This window comes from Haliotis rubra, unplaced genomic scaffold (genome assembly GCF_003918875.1).
Source record: "Haliotis rubra isolate DU_JTF1 unplaced genomic scaffold, ASM391887v1 Scf765, whole genome shotgun sequence".
Classification (NCBI taxonomy): domain Eukaryota; kingdom Metazoa; phylum Mollusca; class Gastropoda; order Lepetellida; family Haliotidae; genus Haliotis; species Haliotis rubra.
Window position 1 is genome coordinate 483,732 of NW_025767485.1, and position 20,703 is coordinate 504,434.

General features: G+C 41.0%; 2 protein-coding genes and 1 long non-coding RNA gene across 3 annotated transcripts; all 3 read left to right on the forward strand.

The window, feature by feature from the left end:
* The first annotated feature begins 11,480 nt into the window (after window positions 1-11,480).
* On the forward strand, window positions 11,481-15,247 carry LOC124260487. Its single transcript, XR_006894095.1, has 5 exons — window positions 11,481-11,707; window positions 12,114-12,221; window positions 13,166-13,233; window positions 14,498-14,521; window positions 14,944-15,247. It is a non-coding gene; the product is annotated as an uncharacterized LOC124260487 (long non-coding RNA).
* A 193-nt stretch (window positions 15,248-15,440) lies between these two features.
* Window positions 15,441-18,337, forward strand: LOC124260483 (putative ankyrin repeat protein RF_0381). The gene is made up of 3 exons (XM_046694815.1): window positions 15,441-15,729; window positions 17,503-17,711; window positions 18,116-18,337. The coding sequence occupies exons 1-3, from the start codon at window positions 15,441-15,443 to the stop codon at window positions 18,335-18,337; spliced, it is 720 nt and encodes a 239-aa protein (XP_046550771.1).
* On the forward strand, window positions 18,033-19,923 carry LOC124260488 (putative ankyrin repeat protein RF_0381). Its single transcript, XM_046694819.1, has one exon. It carries the CDS (start codon window positions 18,678-18,680, stop codon window positions 19,650-19,652), a length of 975 nt encoding a protein of 324 aa, XP_046550775.1. The 5' UTR covers window positions 18,033-18,677; the 3' UTR covers window positions 19,653-19,923.
* Window positions 19,924-20,703: the final 780 nt, after the last annotated feature.

A 20,703-nucleotide genomic window follows, 5' to 3' on the forward strand; every position in this document is an offset into this window, starting at 1 on the left:
AAGTAAATGACCTGTATGCCTACAACATGAATATTACAAGAGAGTTGAATTCACATTTACTTACATAAGGTTTCTATCAGAAACAAGTACATATTATGATGTTCAGAAAGCTACTGATAATCATGTAAAACCATTAATTGTCACGAAATTAATCCTTTTTGATAAATAACCGGTATATTGTGACAAATGACCCCCAAAAGAAGTGTAAAAATAATACAATGAGTTCCGATTAGTGTTTATCACCTTTCATCATAAAGCATGTGCTGTTTTATCAGCGAAAAAAGCGTACATATCAATTCCCATGCATTGGTCTTATATGTCACAGAAACTTACTAGTGATCAGCATCGATCTACGCAGTCAGACTGACAAGTCAGCGAGCATAACGTTTCAGAATGTAATATTTGTTCAATTTATACGGTTCCCACGGCTGCTTTGCCCTTTAAGCTCAGAAACATTAGTTTCAATAGATAATTTAAACTGATTTCTCTCTTACATTAACGTTATATATTTCCTGTATCTGTTGACCATGAAGATCCGGGTTAGAATTAGTCTTCAGTAAGCCACGCTCGTCGGAAAAGGTGACTAATCAGTATTTACAGACCAACCAATCAACAAAACTAATCTTTGACTTATAAACCTTTAGATGACTTCCATATATTCATTGTCTTATCACACGATAATTATCCTTCGAAAAAATTCATTGTACCTGTGACAATCCGGTTTAGAATTGATCTTCAGTAACCCATATTTGTCCTAAGAAGATCGAGCGGTCAGGCACGCTGGATTGGTTGGCGCATATCATCGTATATCAACTGCGTAGATCGATGCTGATGATGTTGATCACTGGGTTGTCTGGTCCAGATCTGATTACTTACAGACCGCCACCATACAGCTGGAATATTGCTGATTACGGCGTAAAACTTGCTTAAACTCACTCACTCACTCTAAATAAGGGATCTTTTAAACTGAAGTCCTTGTTTCAATACAAACCTATTACAATAGCAGCCTCATATCAGGTCATATTCCCTGGCCTCCATACCCGTGAATGTCCGGGTTAGAATATTGATCTTTAGTAACCCATGCTTGTCGTAAGAGGCGACTAACGGATCGGGTGGTCAGGCTCGCTGGCTTGGTTGACACATGCCATTGGTTCCCAATTGCGCAGATCGATACTCATGCTGTTGATCACTGGATTGTCTGGTCCAGAATCGATTATTTACAGACCGTAGCCATATAGCTGGAATATTGCTGAGTGCGGCGTAAAACCGAATTCACTCACTCACTCACCCTGGCCTCCACTAACGTCCACTGACATCAAACCTAACAGACAAACTGACAATGTCATGAGTTCAATGAGGGCAAGTGGCCATTGAAGCCATCGTCTATTGATACATTTCTAGAACTGCAGTGAGACACACTTCTGCATAATGACAGTACCGCAGGGTGCTTCATATCTTCATGGTATTCATTCTTTTGAGCATGCACTTATTGTCTCCTTTCTACTGATCATTGACAGTGTCGGTTGACTAAATGCTCGACGCAGTTTCCCTTGACATTTGTTCAGGTGTTGTCGTGGACAACCATCTTAACAACATAGAGAGTAAACACATGATCACCATGTGGATTTTCCACAAAATAGGACGGTAATCACAATGTAACTTTTGAGTCTCAGCATATTTTGAACACAGTCGGGATTCAGATAAAATGTCTGAATATTTTGTACATACATTTAGCCTTTAGCATAACAGGCGTGATATTCAACTTGAATTGTCATTTGTTGACAGAACGTATATCGTAAGTTCATTTATTATCAACGTATGACTCAAAGTCACGATACGGCCGAAACATTGAGGATTTCCACTCACCTATCTGACAGCAACTGTAATTTGCCTTTTACAAATCAAGTAAAACTCCGACCAATATTTATGCATTTTCATAGCGACAAAATGCTTGAAATACCACCACTGTGACTTTCTGGTTTAACTCTCGTTCATGGATCATTGATTACCAAGAGCCCTCGAAAGCAAAGGTCCCGATCCGCGGGTCACAAAAACAGGCTATATAAGAAATGAATCCTATAGCTTTGTCTCTACAGTAAATTACTTGTCTACTTGAGTGGCAGGTTGGACAACGGTTGAATGACCCGGGAGTTGCATACCAGGCACAATGTGTTCCATCTTAGATTTGTCATGAACGACATAGAGTTCAAGCAATGTTAGTTGTATAACACAAAACATGATCCCGCTGTAGGCTTTATGTCGGTGTTTTAGACACAGCTGATACATTAATCGCAACTACTGCTTTTGTGTACATTTCTAAAACAATATGATATTATATCAATGCTTATGATGTGAATCACTGGACAGTTATTCAAGACCTCAATTATTAACAAATGACGAGAGCGGGGTTGAACAAGGAGCAAACAACCAGAGAGTTTCTTTTCATTTATATGTACTAAGTAAGCCTACGAATATACAGATGATCAACTTCTATCTATAATATTAGCGACATTTCGATGCATTGATTGACTTTAGTGTTACGCCACACTCAGCAATATTGCAGCTATATGGCGGCGGTCTGTAAATAATCGAATCTGGACCAGACAATCAAGTGATCAACATCATGAGGATCAATCTACGCTGTTGGGATACAATGACGTGTGTCAACCAAGTTAGCGAGTCTGACCACTCGATCCCCCTAGTCGCCTTTTTCGACAAGCATGGGTAACTGAAGATCAATTCTAACCGGATCTTCACGGTTTCATAAGGTTAAGAGGTATGTATGAAATATAGCGAAGTTTTAAAATCATTACAAAAAAAGATACATTGCTGGGTTCACTAAATGTACCACCCAATGTATAAAATCCCCGTCTCAAAGATTAACCATAATCCTTAATACTATCAAGAAACGACTTTCTCTATATTCACAGAAAGTGAATCAATTGCATGTGGATTCTCAAAAATACAAAGAATTTGCTTACATTTGTACAATATCAGATACTGTATACCACTAACCCACATAACAAACTTGAAGAAATAATTCATTCCTTGATCAATGGGGTATTTATAGATGAACATGGTGAACACATATCTATCTCCAGAGGTTTAGGACAATTTGTCAAAAATGAAGCCACATGTCATTTGAAGTTTACCGAGAAAACAGTATGTGAAATCCTTGACTTTCTCATTGATAACATCTTTGTGAACTGTGGGGTAAACATTTCGCATAGGCATTCGCATGGGCACCAAATGCTCCCCTCCTTGCGGATCAGAATTTCTCTTTTGGTTGGCAAAATCAAAAGAAGGTAAGTTTGCCAAGAAGTTTAACTTAAGCTTCCGGTACATTGATGATCTAATATCGCTCAATAACCATCAAATAGCCAATTCCCTGCCACTGATTTACTTACCTGAACTTGAAATTAAGGAGACAAGTGAGGCGGCATCAGCTGTTTCATATTTAGATGTACGCGTAAAGATTCAGAGTGAGAAAAAACTATCCACAAGGTTGTATGAAAAAGGGATGATTTCAACTTTCCAATAGTCAACTTCCCTTTCACAACTAGCAATATTCCAACACATCCAACCTTTGGTGTTTACATTTCATAACTTTTGAAGCACAATCGAGAGGGCTCTATCAGGATGTCAAAGAGCATCATACCAAATGACTGATGGTTAGAGTTAGAGTTTGTTGTAGATTTCTTTTTTGTGATTTTCATTTTGAAGTCTTTGTAGTTGTTGTTTGAGCTCTGACTTATGACTGATGCCGTATTTGGTGTTGTTACTGATATGGTCAGATAAGGCTGATTTGGAGTCATTGTAATTCAGAGTTCAGATGTTCTTTGATTCAGTTTGTGAGGGGTTTTGGATGCTTCACCAATATTAAAATGAAAGCACTGGTTGTTGCTGTTGGCTGGATGGTCGTTTCTCTGCGGACCTTTAATGGTGTTTTGAAGGTATATTCCTTACAAATTTGACCATGCCACGGTTGGGTTGAGACTGCGAGTCGTGACAAACATATATGAGGGATTTTGCAAAGTAAGATATAAGATACAACCCCGTATATCACAGCGCAATACTAACAGAATACGACATGTTGAAGTGTACATTCATAATCTTATACCTTCATAACTTCACAAACATAAAAGTCATAATTTATATGAAATCAATCATGCATTACCTAAGTGTAAATGGGGATAGAGAAACCGAGGAATGTTTAAACAGAAATAATGAGAAACAGTGTCTTGGTACTATTGGGTGCCACCCAGAAACTGGTGTTGGTCAGTATTGTCCAGTTGAGCTCCTGCATTTACTTGCAAAATGAGGATTTCAGTCAGATTCTGTTCTTCAAGTCAGTAAGTTTGAACAGATACGGATGATTGGTCGTTAGCTTCTTGGAACAGGAATTCCTGAAATCCGTGTAGTTGGTTGTTCTTGTTCCAATAGTGCGGTAGTGAAATGAACAAGCTTTCAGAACTACTGAGAACACATTCTGGGATGAACATAGAGAATGGGAACGAGTAGTGTCGTTCAACGATTTGTGTTTTTCACAGGCAATCCGAAGGACATACGTAAATAGAGAACAGACATACATCTTCCACTAAGTAAAAGCATCAATGTCTAAATGCAAATTTCTGTCAGTGGTTATGAATTTGTCAGTAGGCGCCCCTATAGTAGAATTCACAACCAAACTTTGGTCAGATAAAATGGTACTTTAATTTAATTCATGGAGAGATATCGCATATTCTCCGAAGAGGGCAACTGATTACATCAAGAAATATTCCACTAGGTGAAAGTGGCACAATCAATGCAAATCTAAAACTGTCTAAAGTAAGAGAATTGATCCAATTCCATACAAATATCCATAAAGAATGATATAACACATTGGTCCTTATGTGGTTCAGGTGCACTGAAGTACAGAGAGTCTATAGGGGTAAACTGCAGGGTAGACATAAATTATTGAATCCTGATCCGCAACATCGTGCCACAAAAACAGGCTACATAAAAAATTAACCAACCAGTGTTGTATCTGAGACAAGCGGAATTAATTCCATGTGGATTCTCAAAATTCAAAGAAATTGCTTATATTTGTAAAATCGCAGAAACGGACCGAATTTTGTTCTGTCAAAACATTTGATTTGTCAACATTGTATACCACTTAATGAAAAACTTCATTCCTTGATCAATGGGGCATTTGTAAATAAACGTGATGAGCACTGAATTGATTCAGTTCCATGCAAATATTCGTAAACAACGACATAACACATTGGTCCTCATGTGGTTCAGGTACACTGAAGTATAGACAATCTGTAAGGTTAACTACAGAAGAGACATATATTATTAACACATCAGAAATCAATGGTACTCCATCCATATAGTCCTGCGTTGGTGTCGCTATTCGAAACTGAACATCAATGCAGAATACCATGGGCAAGACATCACCTTAAGCAGGCCATATTTTTAACTTGAGAAGATGAAATTTGTTTACATTACATCAGCACTGACGTTAGTACCGGTGGTGGTGTCGTTGCTACGACCTTTCGACAACACTTCATATAGATGCGACGAAGGCCTCTACGCAGTCAAGTACACACGCACCTATATCGGTTGTGTGAGTTTCTGCTGGTACTCCAAAAGATGTAAGGCTGTTACCTTGGTGAGGACATCTAGAGACTGTCGACTCCATGAAACAACACTCACTGATTTATCAACGTCCATTCCAGATCACCGATGCATCAGTGTAGATGTGCACTCATCAAATATGGTAGGTTGTGACATAGTTGTAGGAAACTGCAGCTGTTAGTAGAATGTCAGGCAGATGTAGTAGTTCGCTTGAAGTATGGCGGTGTGAAACATAGAGTTTGAATTGGACATGGCTCCGGAACAAAAACTGTACTCCATGCGTGTCTGCTTGTTTGTGTTTGTTTGTTTGTGTGTGTGTGTGTGGTCATGTTTTAGCAACAATTGTCTATGGTGCTACCAGGGAGACTATAATACCTGGTGCTACCTAGTAAGATTCCATACACCAATTACACAATTGGCTCCGACTCTACTGCGCTTGCCATCAACAGAATTCCAACCTCAGGTGAGAAAGCTGTTGAACACTTTGATGTTAGGAGAGCGTGTATACCGCATTATGATGCTTATTCTGTTGTGTGAAAGGGAACAGGCATATTCCATACAATACAACCCTCCATGACGTACTATGTGTTATGCTGCATATCACCATATATAACCACCAGTTTACATGATACGCTACACAGTACACGCTACAAGATAAGTATGCGGACCTCGCCTTTGAAATGTAGTGTTGTGCCCCCAGTACATTGTTGTCAGACTACCTATTGCTCTCAGTGCCCTTGGTTTGGTACGTCGTCATCTTTGGAAGCCGATCAGAAGTGTGCCCGGTTTTCCCAAGGGAGCAGAGCCCTTGGTAATGCAGAGGGCAGCATAGACTAATGCTGAGTAACACACAAGCACATTTAAATTGAAAAGGAGCACCAGGGAGACCAGAGATTCAAAGATCCTGAACCTGAGGAAATCTAGACTTGCTTTGGCAGTAGGGAAAATAATGTTGTTCAGGGACTGTGAGACAGACTAAGGGCGGCAGCACCTCCTGGGAGAAGTCTTGTTCGCTGTCTGGACTGCGTGTAAAGGGGCAAGGCCTCTGAGCTGCTGAAAATCTTAAGCAGACTGATTATACAGGGTATTGGCTATTTAAATGTGAAATAATGATTTCAATGATGATGAAAATAGTTCATTCTTCTTTCTAGTCTGTACACATAATAATGATACCAGTATTTGCTTTGATGCTGGCTCCAAAGGTGAAACAGATGATTTGACATAAAAATTGCATTGTAAAATGTAGATTAAGCTCTGAATTTAATTAGACTGCCCAACACCTTGTAAGTAAGTGCCTAGCATTTGCGAAAAAAGTACATTAAATGACATGTTGTCTTTACCTTGATTGTAAAGGGCATCTTGGAAAATAGTTATCACCTTCCATGGAATCGGTCAGGAAACAGTCCAACAATCCCGATCATAATAATAGCACCAGCTCTGTACCCATATACTCATTATAACTAATCAATAAATGTTATAATTAATCATTAGCAGATTCAATTGTCTGTATGGCATCTTCTGGTTTAACTGTTACTTCTGTGACCACAGCCCAGGGGGTCACCACTACCACAACGGCAATGACTACTACTGTAGATGTTTCTACCTCGTCTGCAGCTACAACAGCGATGACTACCACAACTGCAATGACTACAACTGTAGATGTTTCTACCTCATCTGCAGCTACAACAGTGATGACTACCACATCTGCAATGACTACAACTGTAGATGTTTCTACCTCATCTGCATCAGTAACTACACCAGATACGTCGTGTGAGCGTGATATTTCTCTCCGCAACACATAGTGAATAGATCATAACCGCTGTTTTGCAAAATTTACCCACGAAAGCCATCATGTCTTTCTCTCGCTTAGCAAGTCCAATCACTGTGCTTGTCATGCCTCAATAGTCCCTCATAGTGTAAACATCATATCTTAATAGTGTTTTGTCACTTTCAGCATGTTTATGAAAACGTATCTTACGACGGAAGTTTATAAAACAACACGATAAGTCACGAAACACTTTTCATGGAGTTTGTTACACACCCTAAGATCAAACAATTTTCGCATCCAATCGTCATATGTTATTGTTTTCGGATGTTTGGCACCAACAGAACGGTCATCAACGGACAGTTTTAACCTTGTGGAGATTCAATGCAGCTCAGTATATATTACTGATTATTAAAAGTCTTTGAGACGTGTCAATCCCTGTCTCATGTCAGACTCTGACATGCGTATCTCGTGAGGATCTGCGTCAATCCCTGTTTCATGTAAGTCTCTGACATGCGTATCTCGTGAGGATCTGCGTCAATCCCTGTCTCACGTAAGTCTCCGACATGCGTATCCCGTGATGATCTGCGTCAATCCCTGTCTCATGTAAGTCTCTGACATGCGTATCCCGTGATGATCTGCGTCAATCCCTGTCTCATGTAAGTCTCTGACATGCGTATCCCGTGATGATCTGCGTCAATCCCTGTCTCATGTAAGTCTTTGACATGTGTATCCCGTGAGGATCTGCGTCAATCCCTGTCTCATGTAAGTCTCTGACATGCGTATCCCGTGATGATCTGCGTCAATCCCTGTCTCATGTAAGTCTCCGACATGCGTATCCCGTGATGATCTGCGTCAGATTTCACCCGCAACAACCGATGGAGTCACATTTGCTAAATCATACCACCTTAAAATATATGGTCATGCATTCTTTGTGAACACTCTAGTCCCTAGTACACGCACTTTCTTTGTAAAGTTCTTAATAGGAATTATGTGATGTCATTGCTATCGAACAGATAGGTGCTCATGATGTCAGTCACTGGACTGATTGTTGAGATGCGATTGGTTACCAGCTGCTGTCATATAGCGGAAATACTGGTGAATGTGTGCGGGGAAAAATATGGAAAGAATAGTTCATCTATGTTTCAGTATAGAAAAAGTAAGAACTACATGAAATCAACCGTGATCTGTTTTCAGGTTATGTTTATATGGGATGCTACAAGGATGACAGTGGCAGGTTGATCAACGATGTACATGACAGGAACAACTCCATGACGCACGAATGGTGCCTGACTCGCTGCAGACAGGGCAACTATCTTCTTGCTGGACTAGAGGCAAGTAAATTCTACTTCATGTGCCCTGACAATTAACGTAACTCTCCTCTTGTATTTAACCTGGTAATTGTATCAGCAATTCTTCATGGGTTCACCTCGCCCAATCCCCCGTATAAACACGCAGCCGCTTTCCAGTATAGTCGTTTCTTTAGCGAAGACACGTCTCAGTTCAAACGAGAGGGAAATCTGTTTGGGATTGCAGTCTTTAACCACTAACAAAACAAGTCACAACCCAGCTCAAGCGAGAAGTAAATCAGGTTTGCATTGCACTCACCAGTTGTATAACTAACTGTAGAAGACACAACACATGTCAGTCCAGAGGGACATCAGCTATGCAGTGAAGTCGCTATCTTTATTTAGCATCACGAGACACAATTTACATCCGGCAAAAGAGAAACTTACGAGTGGTTATTCCCCTCAGAGCACAATATTCGTACCACACAAACGTCAGTACGTCTCATGTATCAAACATGGCTTCAATATATAATGTTCGTGCTTCACAAAGTTCATGCAGGGAGATGGTCTCACCTTGAGTTACGAACGGTCTGATTTTGTTTACTTGCTAATTACTGACACGTGTCAGTGCTGTTCTGCAAAGCCTAATGTGTATGTACGTGTGGAGGAACGTTGTGTATCAGATACAATGACGTATTGATGATGTAAATGACGACGGGGACTGAAAGTCTCCACGCCAACTGACTATTTAGTTTTATGCACCAAGCCACACCATAGTGACAACAACATATTCTGTCAGCATTGGGGCGGCGGGGTAGCCCAGTGGTTAAAGCGTTCGCTGGTCACGCCGAAGATCCGGGTTCGAGTACAATGAGTGAAGCCCATTTCTGCTGTCCCCCGCCGTGATATTGCTTGAATATTGCTGAAAGGGGCGTAAACCTAGCTCACTCACTCTTTCAGCATTATGACGAATGCTTGTGTGGAAACTCCTACGACAATGCGAGGTATACTGTCATGAACGAAAGGGAGTGCACCACCCCATGTGAGGGCAACATCAACCAGATCTGTGGTGGCCCCTACAGACTGTCTCTATTTCAATGCATCTGAACCAACATGAAGCTACTTGTCGCAGTTTCCGCAGCTATGTCCCTTTCTTTTTGAATTGTCCATCTTGTACTTTAAAAAACATTTTTGTTTTAATTGTTAAAACACCACTTTCATCAAAAGCAATTAGTAGCAATGTCTTGAAACGTTTGTAAATCTCAAGGTAACATTGCCCCTTTTCACATAAATGTCCTTAAAATACTGAGCTCATTAATAAACCAGAATATCATTTAATGAATAAAGTAGTCAATGTTTTTCTCGTGTTAAACCGTTATTGCACTAAAGGTCGTTATGGACCCATGAGACAGGAGCCCATCAATGTGTCAAGGGAGATAAGTTGGTCCGTCTTTCCAGCTGATTGACCCACTCACCTTTAGCACAATTATATGTACTGTAATACCTGAAAAAATAATAGGACTGAAAAAACAAGCGGTTGTGCCAACTTGTCAATGGCTACTCGCTGGCACTTCTAGAGCTCCAAAGACGTTGCTAGGTGTCGCCATACAGTGTCATACCGTTCTCATGTTTGGTGAAATACAAGGTTGGTTGGTTTGTTGCTTAACGCCGCACTCAGCAATATTCCAGCTATATGGAGGCAGTTTGTAAACATATGATTCTGCACCAGACAATCCAGTGATCAACAGCATGAGCATCGATCTACGCAAATGGGATACGATGACACGTGTCAACCAAGTCAGCGAGTCTGACCACCCGATCCCGTTAGTGACCTTTAAAGATAAGCATGGGTTACTGAAGATCAATTCTAACTCGGATCTTCATGGGTATGAAATACAAGGTGACGTACCTCATACCTGACTAATTTACCTTTCCTCATTTAAAGAGTAGTTGTATCAAACATATCAGAAGAATGTGAGAACGTGATGACTACAGGAAGCGTGAGCCAGGATTCGAACCAGCGAATACACGTTTCGGAACGCCAGTTCTACTCAGCAGACAGTACCAAGAAGCATGGGTTGCTGAAGACCAATTCTGACCCGGATCTTCACGAGTCACAGAAGTGTACATATGCAGGGGCTGCCACTCCTCTGAGTAACATGCATTGTCTGTTTTCAACCGTCGATGACAGACAAGTGAGACTCGACAGATGTTTGGTCAGGTGAGATTCTAGGGGACGACCTTCTTAATGGCAGCGAAGGTAGAAATACATTCAACAAGATAGTATTGCAAAAGACGGGACAACGAGCCCGGCAGTTGGGCATAAGTGGTGGAGAAGTCCACCTTGTTAGACCTTGTTTGTTGAATTGTGATGACCTGTGAATCGTACAAAAGTCGTCTTAAGAGAATAAATTTCGTTGGAAATTTACACATAATTGCGATTGGAAAATAACTTTGAGACACTGACGTCACGCCGAAGACCCGGGTTCGATTCCCCACATGGGTACAATGTGTGAAGCCCATTTCTAGGGTTCCCCGCCGTGATATTGCTGGAACATTGCTAACAGCGGCGTAAAAACATACTCACTCACACACTCACTCCCTCACTTCGAGACAGTCGTAACGTCCACAGAGGTTAAGTAATTAGGAACGCAGAGATCCAAGGCTTTTGCTTCAAGCAGCTGTTCAACACATCAAAGTTCAAAATATGTATGAATACAGAATATAAGCACTCTTAGTGACGGAAGGGTCCATAAAATCATAAAACGTGTCAGGGGAGGTAATTCTACCGAAACGGGTTTGGAGATTCCATTTTCAAAGGAACGCACGCATCTCAGGTGGTGATATGTTTCACACAACAGAGGCTCCTTGCTCACATCACTGGATGTATCCCACGCCGTGCCAACCAGTCGCCGTAAACCAGCTAATTTTATGGTAGGATCCCAGATGACAGTTTCAGGATTGTGTGGTGAGAGCCGAAGGTCCAGACTGTAACATGCGCTGTGACCGTTGCTAGGTAGCATATCCAAGTCAGGTAAACATAATCAACTTCGAAGACCACGAAACGGGATGTTTTGTGTCTGTCGTAGGGTTGCAGACACGTTGTACTATTTTCTATTTTTCTGTATTTGTTTCACAGAAGGCGTGGATGCGTGTTTCAGACGTATTTTCGTCAACCCGGAAGTAATATGTTGCATAACAAAAGATTCGTTGTTGAAATGTTGTTCCATGAATATAAGTCACATATTTACTTTTAAGAGCAGAATTTTTCTGTAACACATTTCAAACAGTGATGATGAGTTAAAACTGTATATATATACTGTCGTGTAATATATATCCTATGTTTCTTTGATTGAACATATATGGTAAATGATATATTCCGATTAGCATGAAATACGTTACGAATAATTTTGTGCGTTAATCTGTTATTTCAACAACAGGGCTGAACCATCCTATTTGGTCTGACTCGGTCGACACAACTGAGCGACATGGTGCTCGTGTACTTTGAACTGTGAATTGTGGTGCAAAGGGAGGTAACTCTGATACAGGTACGTTGCACATGTGCGCGTCATATTAGTTATTGGTATGGATGTGATCATGTGTATAGTTATGGCCTGATTTTATGAAATGAGATATATATAGGTGCAGGAAATTAAACTGTGTAACTGCTAAACGCATCTCGGGCCACGTCTCTGATATGAATACACTGTTTGCTTTGCGCAAGACGGCTCACACTTATTCGGCGCAAAGAAGATGTACAGCCAGTATTAGGCTGTCATTGGGTGCTGCGTGCAAAGAACGAGCTGGACATGCATGTGGTATGTGCATGTCACACTTAACGAATCGAGTTGTGAGTGTCCTATAAATGCACACATGGCGATGAGTGGTGACGACTGGCAAGTGGTGCCACGGTCAAATACCCACATTTGTTTGTCTGGTTTGAATTAACGCCGCACTCAGCATTTTTCCAGCTATGCGGCAATCAAGTCTGGACCAGACAACCCAGTGATTGATGTCATGATCATCGGTCTACGCATTTGGGTTATGACGTCAGGCATCAGCAATGCCATAGAGCATGGGTTGCTGAAGACAAATTCTAACCCCGAACTTCCAAGTGGTCAACATCTCAATTTGTGTTAAATTGTATTAATATCTGTTGATTGTTCAGAAATGATATTTTTTTGTTTATTTCACCAATGTTGTCTTTAATCTGTCACAGAAAGAAATGAGACTGAACTTTGTAACATACGCACTTGATAAGTCATATAGCACCATATGCCTACGACGACCTGGTTCGAATCCCATAACCTGTTATGAATTTTAACCGTGACAATGTAGGGTGCTTTATAGATGCCAGGTTCTGTCTGACACATTTTTAAATAAAAAGTATCAATCGATTCATGACAATGTCGAACCCTCGCACAGTAAGAGCATTATGAAGTCAACGAGTCACTACTGACCTTAAATGATATAGTATACATTTTATATTCAGTGGAAAGTAACATTCCCCTATTCAAGAGAAGAAAGGCAGCGTGACGATGACTACTCAGGGTGCTGCTGGTGAGAGACTGTTTAAAATCAAGTACATTGTTTCACCTGAAACAGGTTATGTTTGTATTATATTAAGAATTTGATAAATTGAACAAACCTAGTTTTGTCATGATTACGTATGATGCATTTCAGATCATAGGTTTTATTTGTTCGTTTAAGAAAATCGGAATACACAAGGTGGGAGGTGTTGAAATATTTTAAGCGCTTCTCTTTATGCAAGACACAGGGGTTCGATCACTGTTCGTTGCAGACAATATTTTTCTAAAATATAAATCTGGACATTTACAATCATATATTGTTTTATGTTATGATTAACATATGTTTCAAATTTGAACGAAATTAGTGAAGAAATAAAGAAAATTCTACGCTACACTCATCGTACACATAAAATGCACAAGAGGTGACACTCACGGTGCTAAAAACCTAACCGAAAACCTAGGAACCCGACTATTTTAATGTGCAGTTCAATTAAACCTTACGTGTTTCGCAACAAACATTGTGTTGAGCTTGTAGGTAATTCTTTTATCTTTCTGTTCATCGTATTCAATTTGTCTAACTGCATTTTATATTTGATCACTGACCCTCGCAATAGCACTACCCTCTGCTTTGAGACCGCCTCCGTGGTGTAGTGATTAGAGCGTCCGCCCGGAGCGGGAGGCATTAATGGACGTTACATCAAGGACTTGTCGGCTCGGCATTAATGGGTATAAGGTGTCTGAGAGTCAGTATAATGTGTCTGAGTGGGTATTCATGCTTCACTGCGGCATGGTATCTCAGTGGGCTAGCACTATAAAACCAGCTTCAGTCTGGGCTAGTACAAGCAGACGCACATACACATACACGCATGCACGTCGTCATATGAGCAAAATATTCTCAAGCACGACGTAAAAGCCAATTTCACCTCTCACCTCACCCTCTGCTTTGAACAAACGTCTGTCCTATCTTCGGTAAATATCGACAGTTTCCGTAAAATCTCTGAATGACTCGGGATCAGGAAACGGCTCTCATCAGTCAATTTCGGCAATAGGCGGGAAAACACAATTTTCAGATTTTCCTCAATAATCGCACACGTGGAAATTGACCAATGAGAACCGTTGTCTGAGTCATTATATAAGTTCCCTGACATGAAATACCATAGCATTTGATATTGTCAAAGAGGATCTGTGGTATATCAAATGATTAACAGACAATTGATGTCGCGGGCGAGCTACATTTCCCAACATATATCATGGGAATATATGAACGTGAATATAAGCATGTTCTTGTTTTTCAGACAGACGTTTCATCAACATTCGCGGTAAGGCGACAAGATTTGTACATGTTTTCCTTTGTGCACTGAGCACTGCAGTTCACAAGTTATGTCATGAATTCACGTGTGTGTGTGTGTGTGTGTGTGTGTGTGTGTGTGTGTGTGTGTGTGTGTGTGTGCGAGCATGCGCAGCGCGTGCATGCACGCATACTGCGTAGTAGAAGTGTCTCAATAGTGATGAGTATATTACTGATGAATGCAGACAATATCTAAATAACGGACTCATTTCTTTGAATTTCACCTACTTGAATACGTGCCTTGTGCCAACTGCTGTGTGTAGCGATTCATCCGAGAAAGGGAGAAAGAAGGTAGTTATATTTACATGGTCATAGTTGAAGACATATTTACAGCCGAATGTATTGTTATTGTCATTACTTCAGTATTGTAACGCCATCTTTGTTACATTCCAGAATCGACCAAAGCGTTAATAGATCATGACCATACAGAATACATGTCCACTTACTTTGAAAGGTCATCACTAAGACTGTTAAAACAACATGGCATCATCTTCATCAAAGGGAGATCCGGTTCTGGTAAGTCGAGACTGGGACTGAGACTCCTGTCAGAGGTAGCCAAGGAGGAAGGACGAACTCCACTGATACTTACATCAGCCAAAGAATGGAAGCTAATACCACAAAGAAGGGGACAGCGTAAATGCCAATATATTATAATGGTCGACAACATTTTTGGTTCGAGCAACTTTGTCGAATCGACTGCAGACGAATGGTCAAGATTATTCAATGTAATATGGCCCTCTGTAGAAGCTGGTCATGTTTACCTGATCCTAACATCGAGATCGGAAATCAGTGCTCAGTGTGAGAGACAACTGCAGAGTAATCGCTTAATGACGAATATCACTCATGTGACAATTGATGACGGACAGTATTCTCTTCGACCAAATGAAAAAATGAGGATGCTGAAGATCATGTGTCAAAACAAAACCAACTTCACGGAGAAAGAAATGGAACTGGTGGCTCGTTCAGGGTCAAATATTGGCTTTCCTCAGTGTTGTAAATATTTTGCTGGGAGCAAGCAGGCACAGAGTAAAGGAGTTGAGTTCTTCCTGAAGCCACATGATTACATCTTGGAGGAGGTAGACAGGTTACAGGAGAGTGATGGGCTTGGTTACTGTGTTCTGTTGCTGGTGCTGCTGAGAGGAGGATGTCTACAAACACAGGATCTCTCACACGGCAGGGGTACAGAGGAATTCCAAGAATCCTGCAGATTGTGAAGGAGATCTGTTCCGGTTTACCTTCTTATCACAGTTTGGCCAACATCAGACACAAAGCTGAATCCTTCTGTGGTATATATTTGGAACACAGTGAAAACGGATTTGTGTTTCAACATCAATCCATCTTTGATTCTGTTTTCATCAGTCTGTCTAAGAATTATCCAGACATTTGTATCAGAACGTGCTCTGTGTCAATGCTTGTCGAACTTGTCAAAACAAAACAAAATGAATGCGATAATGATTTTGCGATACATCTAAAGGAAGAAAACTATGGAATGCTAGCTGATCGAATTACAGATATACTACTAACACCTGGAGTATCAAGACAGATCGTCGACCACCCTTCTCTTAAAGATGAAGTTTTCATTCAGCATTTGATCCATAAGTGGTAAAAGAGACCAAAAGTATCAGCATTTTCAAACAGAAATTAAACAATAAGGTACAGATTTGTTGTGATGCCTGGAACCATGGAATCGAACAAAATGAAGTATTTACGGTGGAATATCTTCTTACTTACTTTGTACTTAAACAGTTGAAAGTTTTAACAGAAAATATATTTGCATTGGGGCTTGACCATTTTGAAAGAGATATTTTGCAGGAGTGTTTACCTTGTGCAATCTTTGTGGACAACAGTGTCCTCGTCAGGTCTCTCTTTGATTTTGGCCTGAGGCCAAATGCAGCTTGTTTCAGAGCTCTCTGCATGTCAAGGGACATGGAGGAAGACATTTCTTATACAGTGTGTAGCTTTGTCCTGATGCCAAGAAAAGACGAATCACAGTTTGAGGATAAGTTCACATGGGACTCAATATCCAATGTAGACAATTTTTAAACTGGCTGTTCTATATGGAAATGCATTTATTGTGGATTTCGTTGTTAAACATTTGAAGGACCAGGGCAGACGTCAGACAGAGTTCAAACACTGTTTAGTGCAATTATTCAAAGAACTGAGTGTTGGTTATAGATCGTCCGCCTATCGGCCATACAACACGGAGCACATAAGCGACATAATCACCACACTCCTGAATACTGGGTGCAATGTTGACGTTGGGCACATGACATTGTTAGCAGCGACTCATTTATCCACTGCAGCTCTCAAAATCCTTACGGCTCGTGGGTGAACGTGATCAACATACGTGCCCAAAAGGTTGACCCATATAGTCGTGTGGAGTACTATCCCACTGCTCTACAGCAAGCAGCTGCTTATGGTGTAGGTGCATGTCTGCTTGAGTTGTTGGAGCTGGTGGGAGACAGTCACCAAGAGATACTTAACATTAGTACATCCCTACTTTTCATTGCCGTTAAGCATGGTAATGTTGGATGTGCCAATGTTCTGCTGAACAGAGGAGTTCCAGTAAATGTCCAAGATGGGAAGGCAATACACCACTACATCTGGCTGTGTGGTATAATCAGTTAGAGTGTGTGAAGTTGCTTATCGGAAAGCATGCACCTGTAAATACTTCCAACTTCCGGGGATGCATTCCAATGCTATGGGTGGAGCATCTGTGCCGTCCACACATAGACATAGTGCGAGCGTTAGTACAGGCAGGTAGTGACATCGAAGGTGTAGATATAGACAACAAGACCATCCTTTACAAGGCAGCTGAATGTGGTGACCTAGCAATGGTTAAGTTTCTGCTAAAGAATGGCGCTGATGTCAATGTTGATGTTGATGACATTGTATCAAATTTTCCTGCAAACAATGATGCACATCAAGTCTGCAAACGTGCCATTCTTGCAGCATGTAGGAATGCCGATATTGACGTGGTGAAATGTCTGCACGAGTCGGGTGCTTCCCTTGACATGACAGATGTCACCGGTGAGACAGTGCTTCACAAGGCAGCAAGATCGCCGACTGACACTATTGACAAACTCAGATATCTTCTGGATATCAGAAAGGACCTTTTACAAATTGAGGACAGTCGGGGAAGAACAGCTGCATTTGCAGCAGTACTGTCTTGTATGGAGACTGGAGACGATGAGCCTCTGTCTTTTTTGCTGGAACGAGGACTGACTGTGAATCAGACAGACAAAGATGGACATAAATATAACCTATTGTTTTTTCTATTTCAAAATACATTTGGGGTCACGCTTCATGCACGCACTTTAGATAACATAACCAGGTTTCTGTTGGGTAAAGGTGTCGACCCGAATGTTCAAGAAGCAAATGGCAAAACGGTTTTGCATTATGCAGCAGAGAAACAGACTGGACTATTGAACACTTTGTTGCAAGCAGGTGTTGATCCAAATATTAAAGACAAGGACGGAAGACTGCTTTACACTACACTGTTGAAGGACGATGTTGTGATAATGTTAAATTGCTACTTAATGCAGGAAGTGATCCTTGTCTTCAGGATGCTATGGGTAAAACAGCTCTACACTGTGCAACTGAAAGAGGAAGGACTGACATTGTGAAGTTATTGCTGGACACACCCATTGATCTGCAAGTTCAAGATGTAAGCGGCAGAACTGCCCTTCACTATGCATCTGAATTCAACACTGATATTCTGAAACTCCTGCTAGATGCGGGGCTGATCCTTGTATTCAAGATGGGCTTAGAAAAAGTACATTGCTAAATGCGGTTGAGAGTCACAATTATGCTGGTGTTAAGTTACTTCTGGGGAGAGGAGCTGATCCTTGTTTAAGCGACCAATGAGGCGTAACTCCACTTCATCGTGCATCATGGCACAACGACGGGGAATGTCTCAAACTTCTTTTTGGCACGCAGGAAACTACTGCATTATGCAGCTGAAAGTATAAGCAGTGAGAACCTTAAGCTTTTCCTGGAGAGAGGCCTCACTGCATTCTCAGGAGACACATCTTGCCAAACACCTCGCCAATATGCAGCTGAAAGTAGAAATGCTGACAGCGTAGCATTATTAGTTAAGGCAGGGATTGATATCAATTTGCAAGATCATGAAGGAAAGACAGCGCTGCCTTATGCATCTGCATCTACTGACTTTGAAAGAGTTCAACTTCTTTTTGAAGGAATTAGCAGATCCAAATTTAACAGATCAAGAGGGAAAGCATCATTACATTATGCTGCAGGGAATGTTAGTCATGCTTCTCTTAGAGAAAGGTAGCAACCCTGGCATACGAGATCAAGGTGGAAAGACTGTTCTTCACTATTTAGCAGAGAAACAAAGTGAATGTATTGCTATAGCGTTGAGCAAAGGTGCTGACCCATGTAAGCAAGATATACAAGGCAAAACAGCTCTGCATTATGCCTCACCATGTCCCAATAGCGAGTCTGTGAAGATCCTGCTGGACACAGTTGCTAATTTGTCAATAAAGGACGTACATGGCAAAACAGCTCTTCATGATGCAGCAGAACATGGAAACGTGAAAACCGTATCATTACTCCTGAATCAAGGAGCTGATCAATGTGCCCAAGATGAGCAAGGGATGTCACCTCTCCAGTATGCAGTGACACGAAGAGACTGTGTTATTGCTAAACTTCTCATGGACCACGGCTCTGATGTGAATTTACATAGTTACTGCAGCAAGACGGCTCTCCACTATGCAGCACAAAGAGGATGTTCAGCCAGTATTAGGCTGTTGTTACAGAGAGGCGCCAACCCTAATGAACTAGATGAGCAAGGCAGGATGGCACTTCATTGTGCAGCACCTGCGACTGAAGATTGGTGTACTGATAATGTAGAGACACTCTTACTCTTAGGTGCTGATCCATCTGCTCAAGACAGAGAGGGAAGGACGGCTCTTCACTATGTGGCTCAATGTAAAAAATGTAAAGCTGTAAAGTACATTGTAGATACATTTGACGTTTCAAGCATAGAAGACCAAGAGGGAAAGACTGCTCTTGACTATGCGAAACAAACTGGCAATACGGTGATTGTAGATCTGCTCATTACCAGAGGACCAGCCGTGTAAGGTGATCGTGGTGATATCACCCTTCAGGGATGCAAACAATACACCTACTGCTGTGTAGAAAAACAAGCAAAACTCTTAGTGTTGTGTATATATTACCGTGGATGACAATTTCATCCTGACATTCGTGAGGAAGATAGTGGAAGCATTCATTAATCTTCGGCTGCAATACTTACTCACACACTGAAACAAGAGTGAGTGAGTGGGTGAGTTTAGTTTTACGCCGCACTCAGCAATATTCCAGCTATATGGCGGCGGTCTGTAAATAATCGAGTCTGGACCAGACAATCCAGTGATCAACAGCATGAGCATCGATCTGCGCAATTGGGAACCGATGACATGTGTCAACCAAGTCAGCGAAACCGACCACCCGATCCCGTTAGTCGCCTCTTACGACAAGATAGTCGCCTTTTTATGGGTTGCTGAAGACCTATTCTACCCCGGATCTTCACGGGTCCTGAAACAAGACAATTTAATAGTATTACATATTCCACCTCCCTATTCTAAACTTTCGGAATGCCATGAGATGTGCGCATGCGCAATTGCTTCTGCAGTACGCTCGCGCTTTTGTTTTTGTTCGGAAGAATTTACATCACTCTAATAATATTATCTCTCAGAGATAAAAGGAGTTTTGGAAGAAAATTGTGGACCCTTTGAATTTAGTCCCCAGTTGTGAATCACCCTGAGTCTTTAGATATATACTACACAGTGTCCGTGATGAAATTGACTCTTTTGTTTTTTTACCCACATGGCCCCTGGTCGTGGTCATCCCAGTCATTCACAAAATTTGCAGCTATGTTTGTCCCGACATTTCCCTATTTAATTGCTTCTTAAGAAATGAAGATAATATTTGTTTGTTTTACACTGTCGTTCATAATTACCATTCATACAATAGCAAATGATTAATGTTTCGCTATGAATTAAGTTATTTGTATTTTATGGTTCTCGTGTAGCCGACTGAACTGAAATGCATCTTTGATTGAAAATATTTGTGTCAAAATAAATTCCCGTTATTTTTGAACATGTTAATATCATTTAGAAGGGTTGTATAACA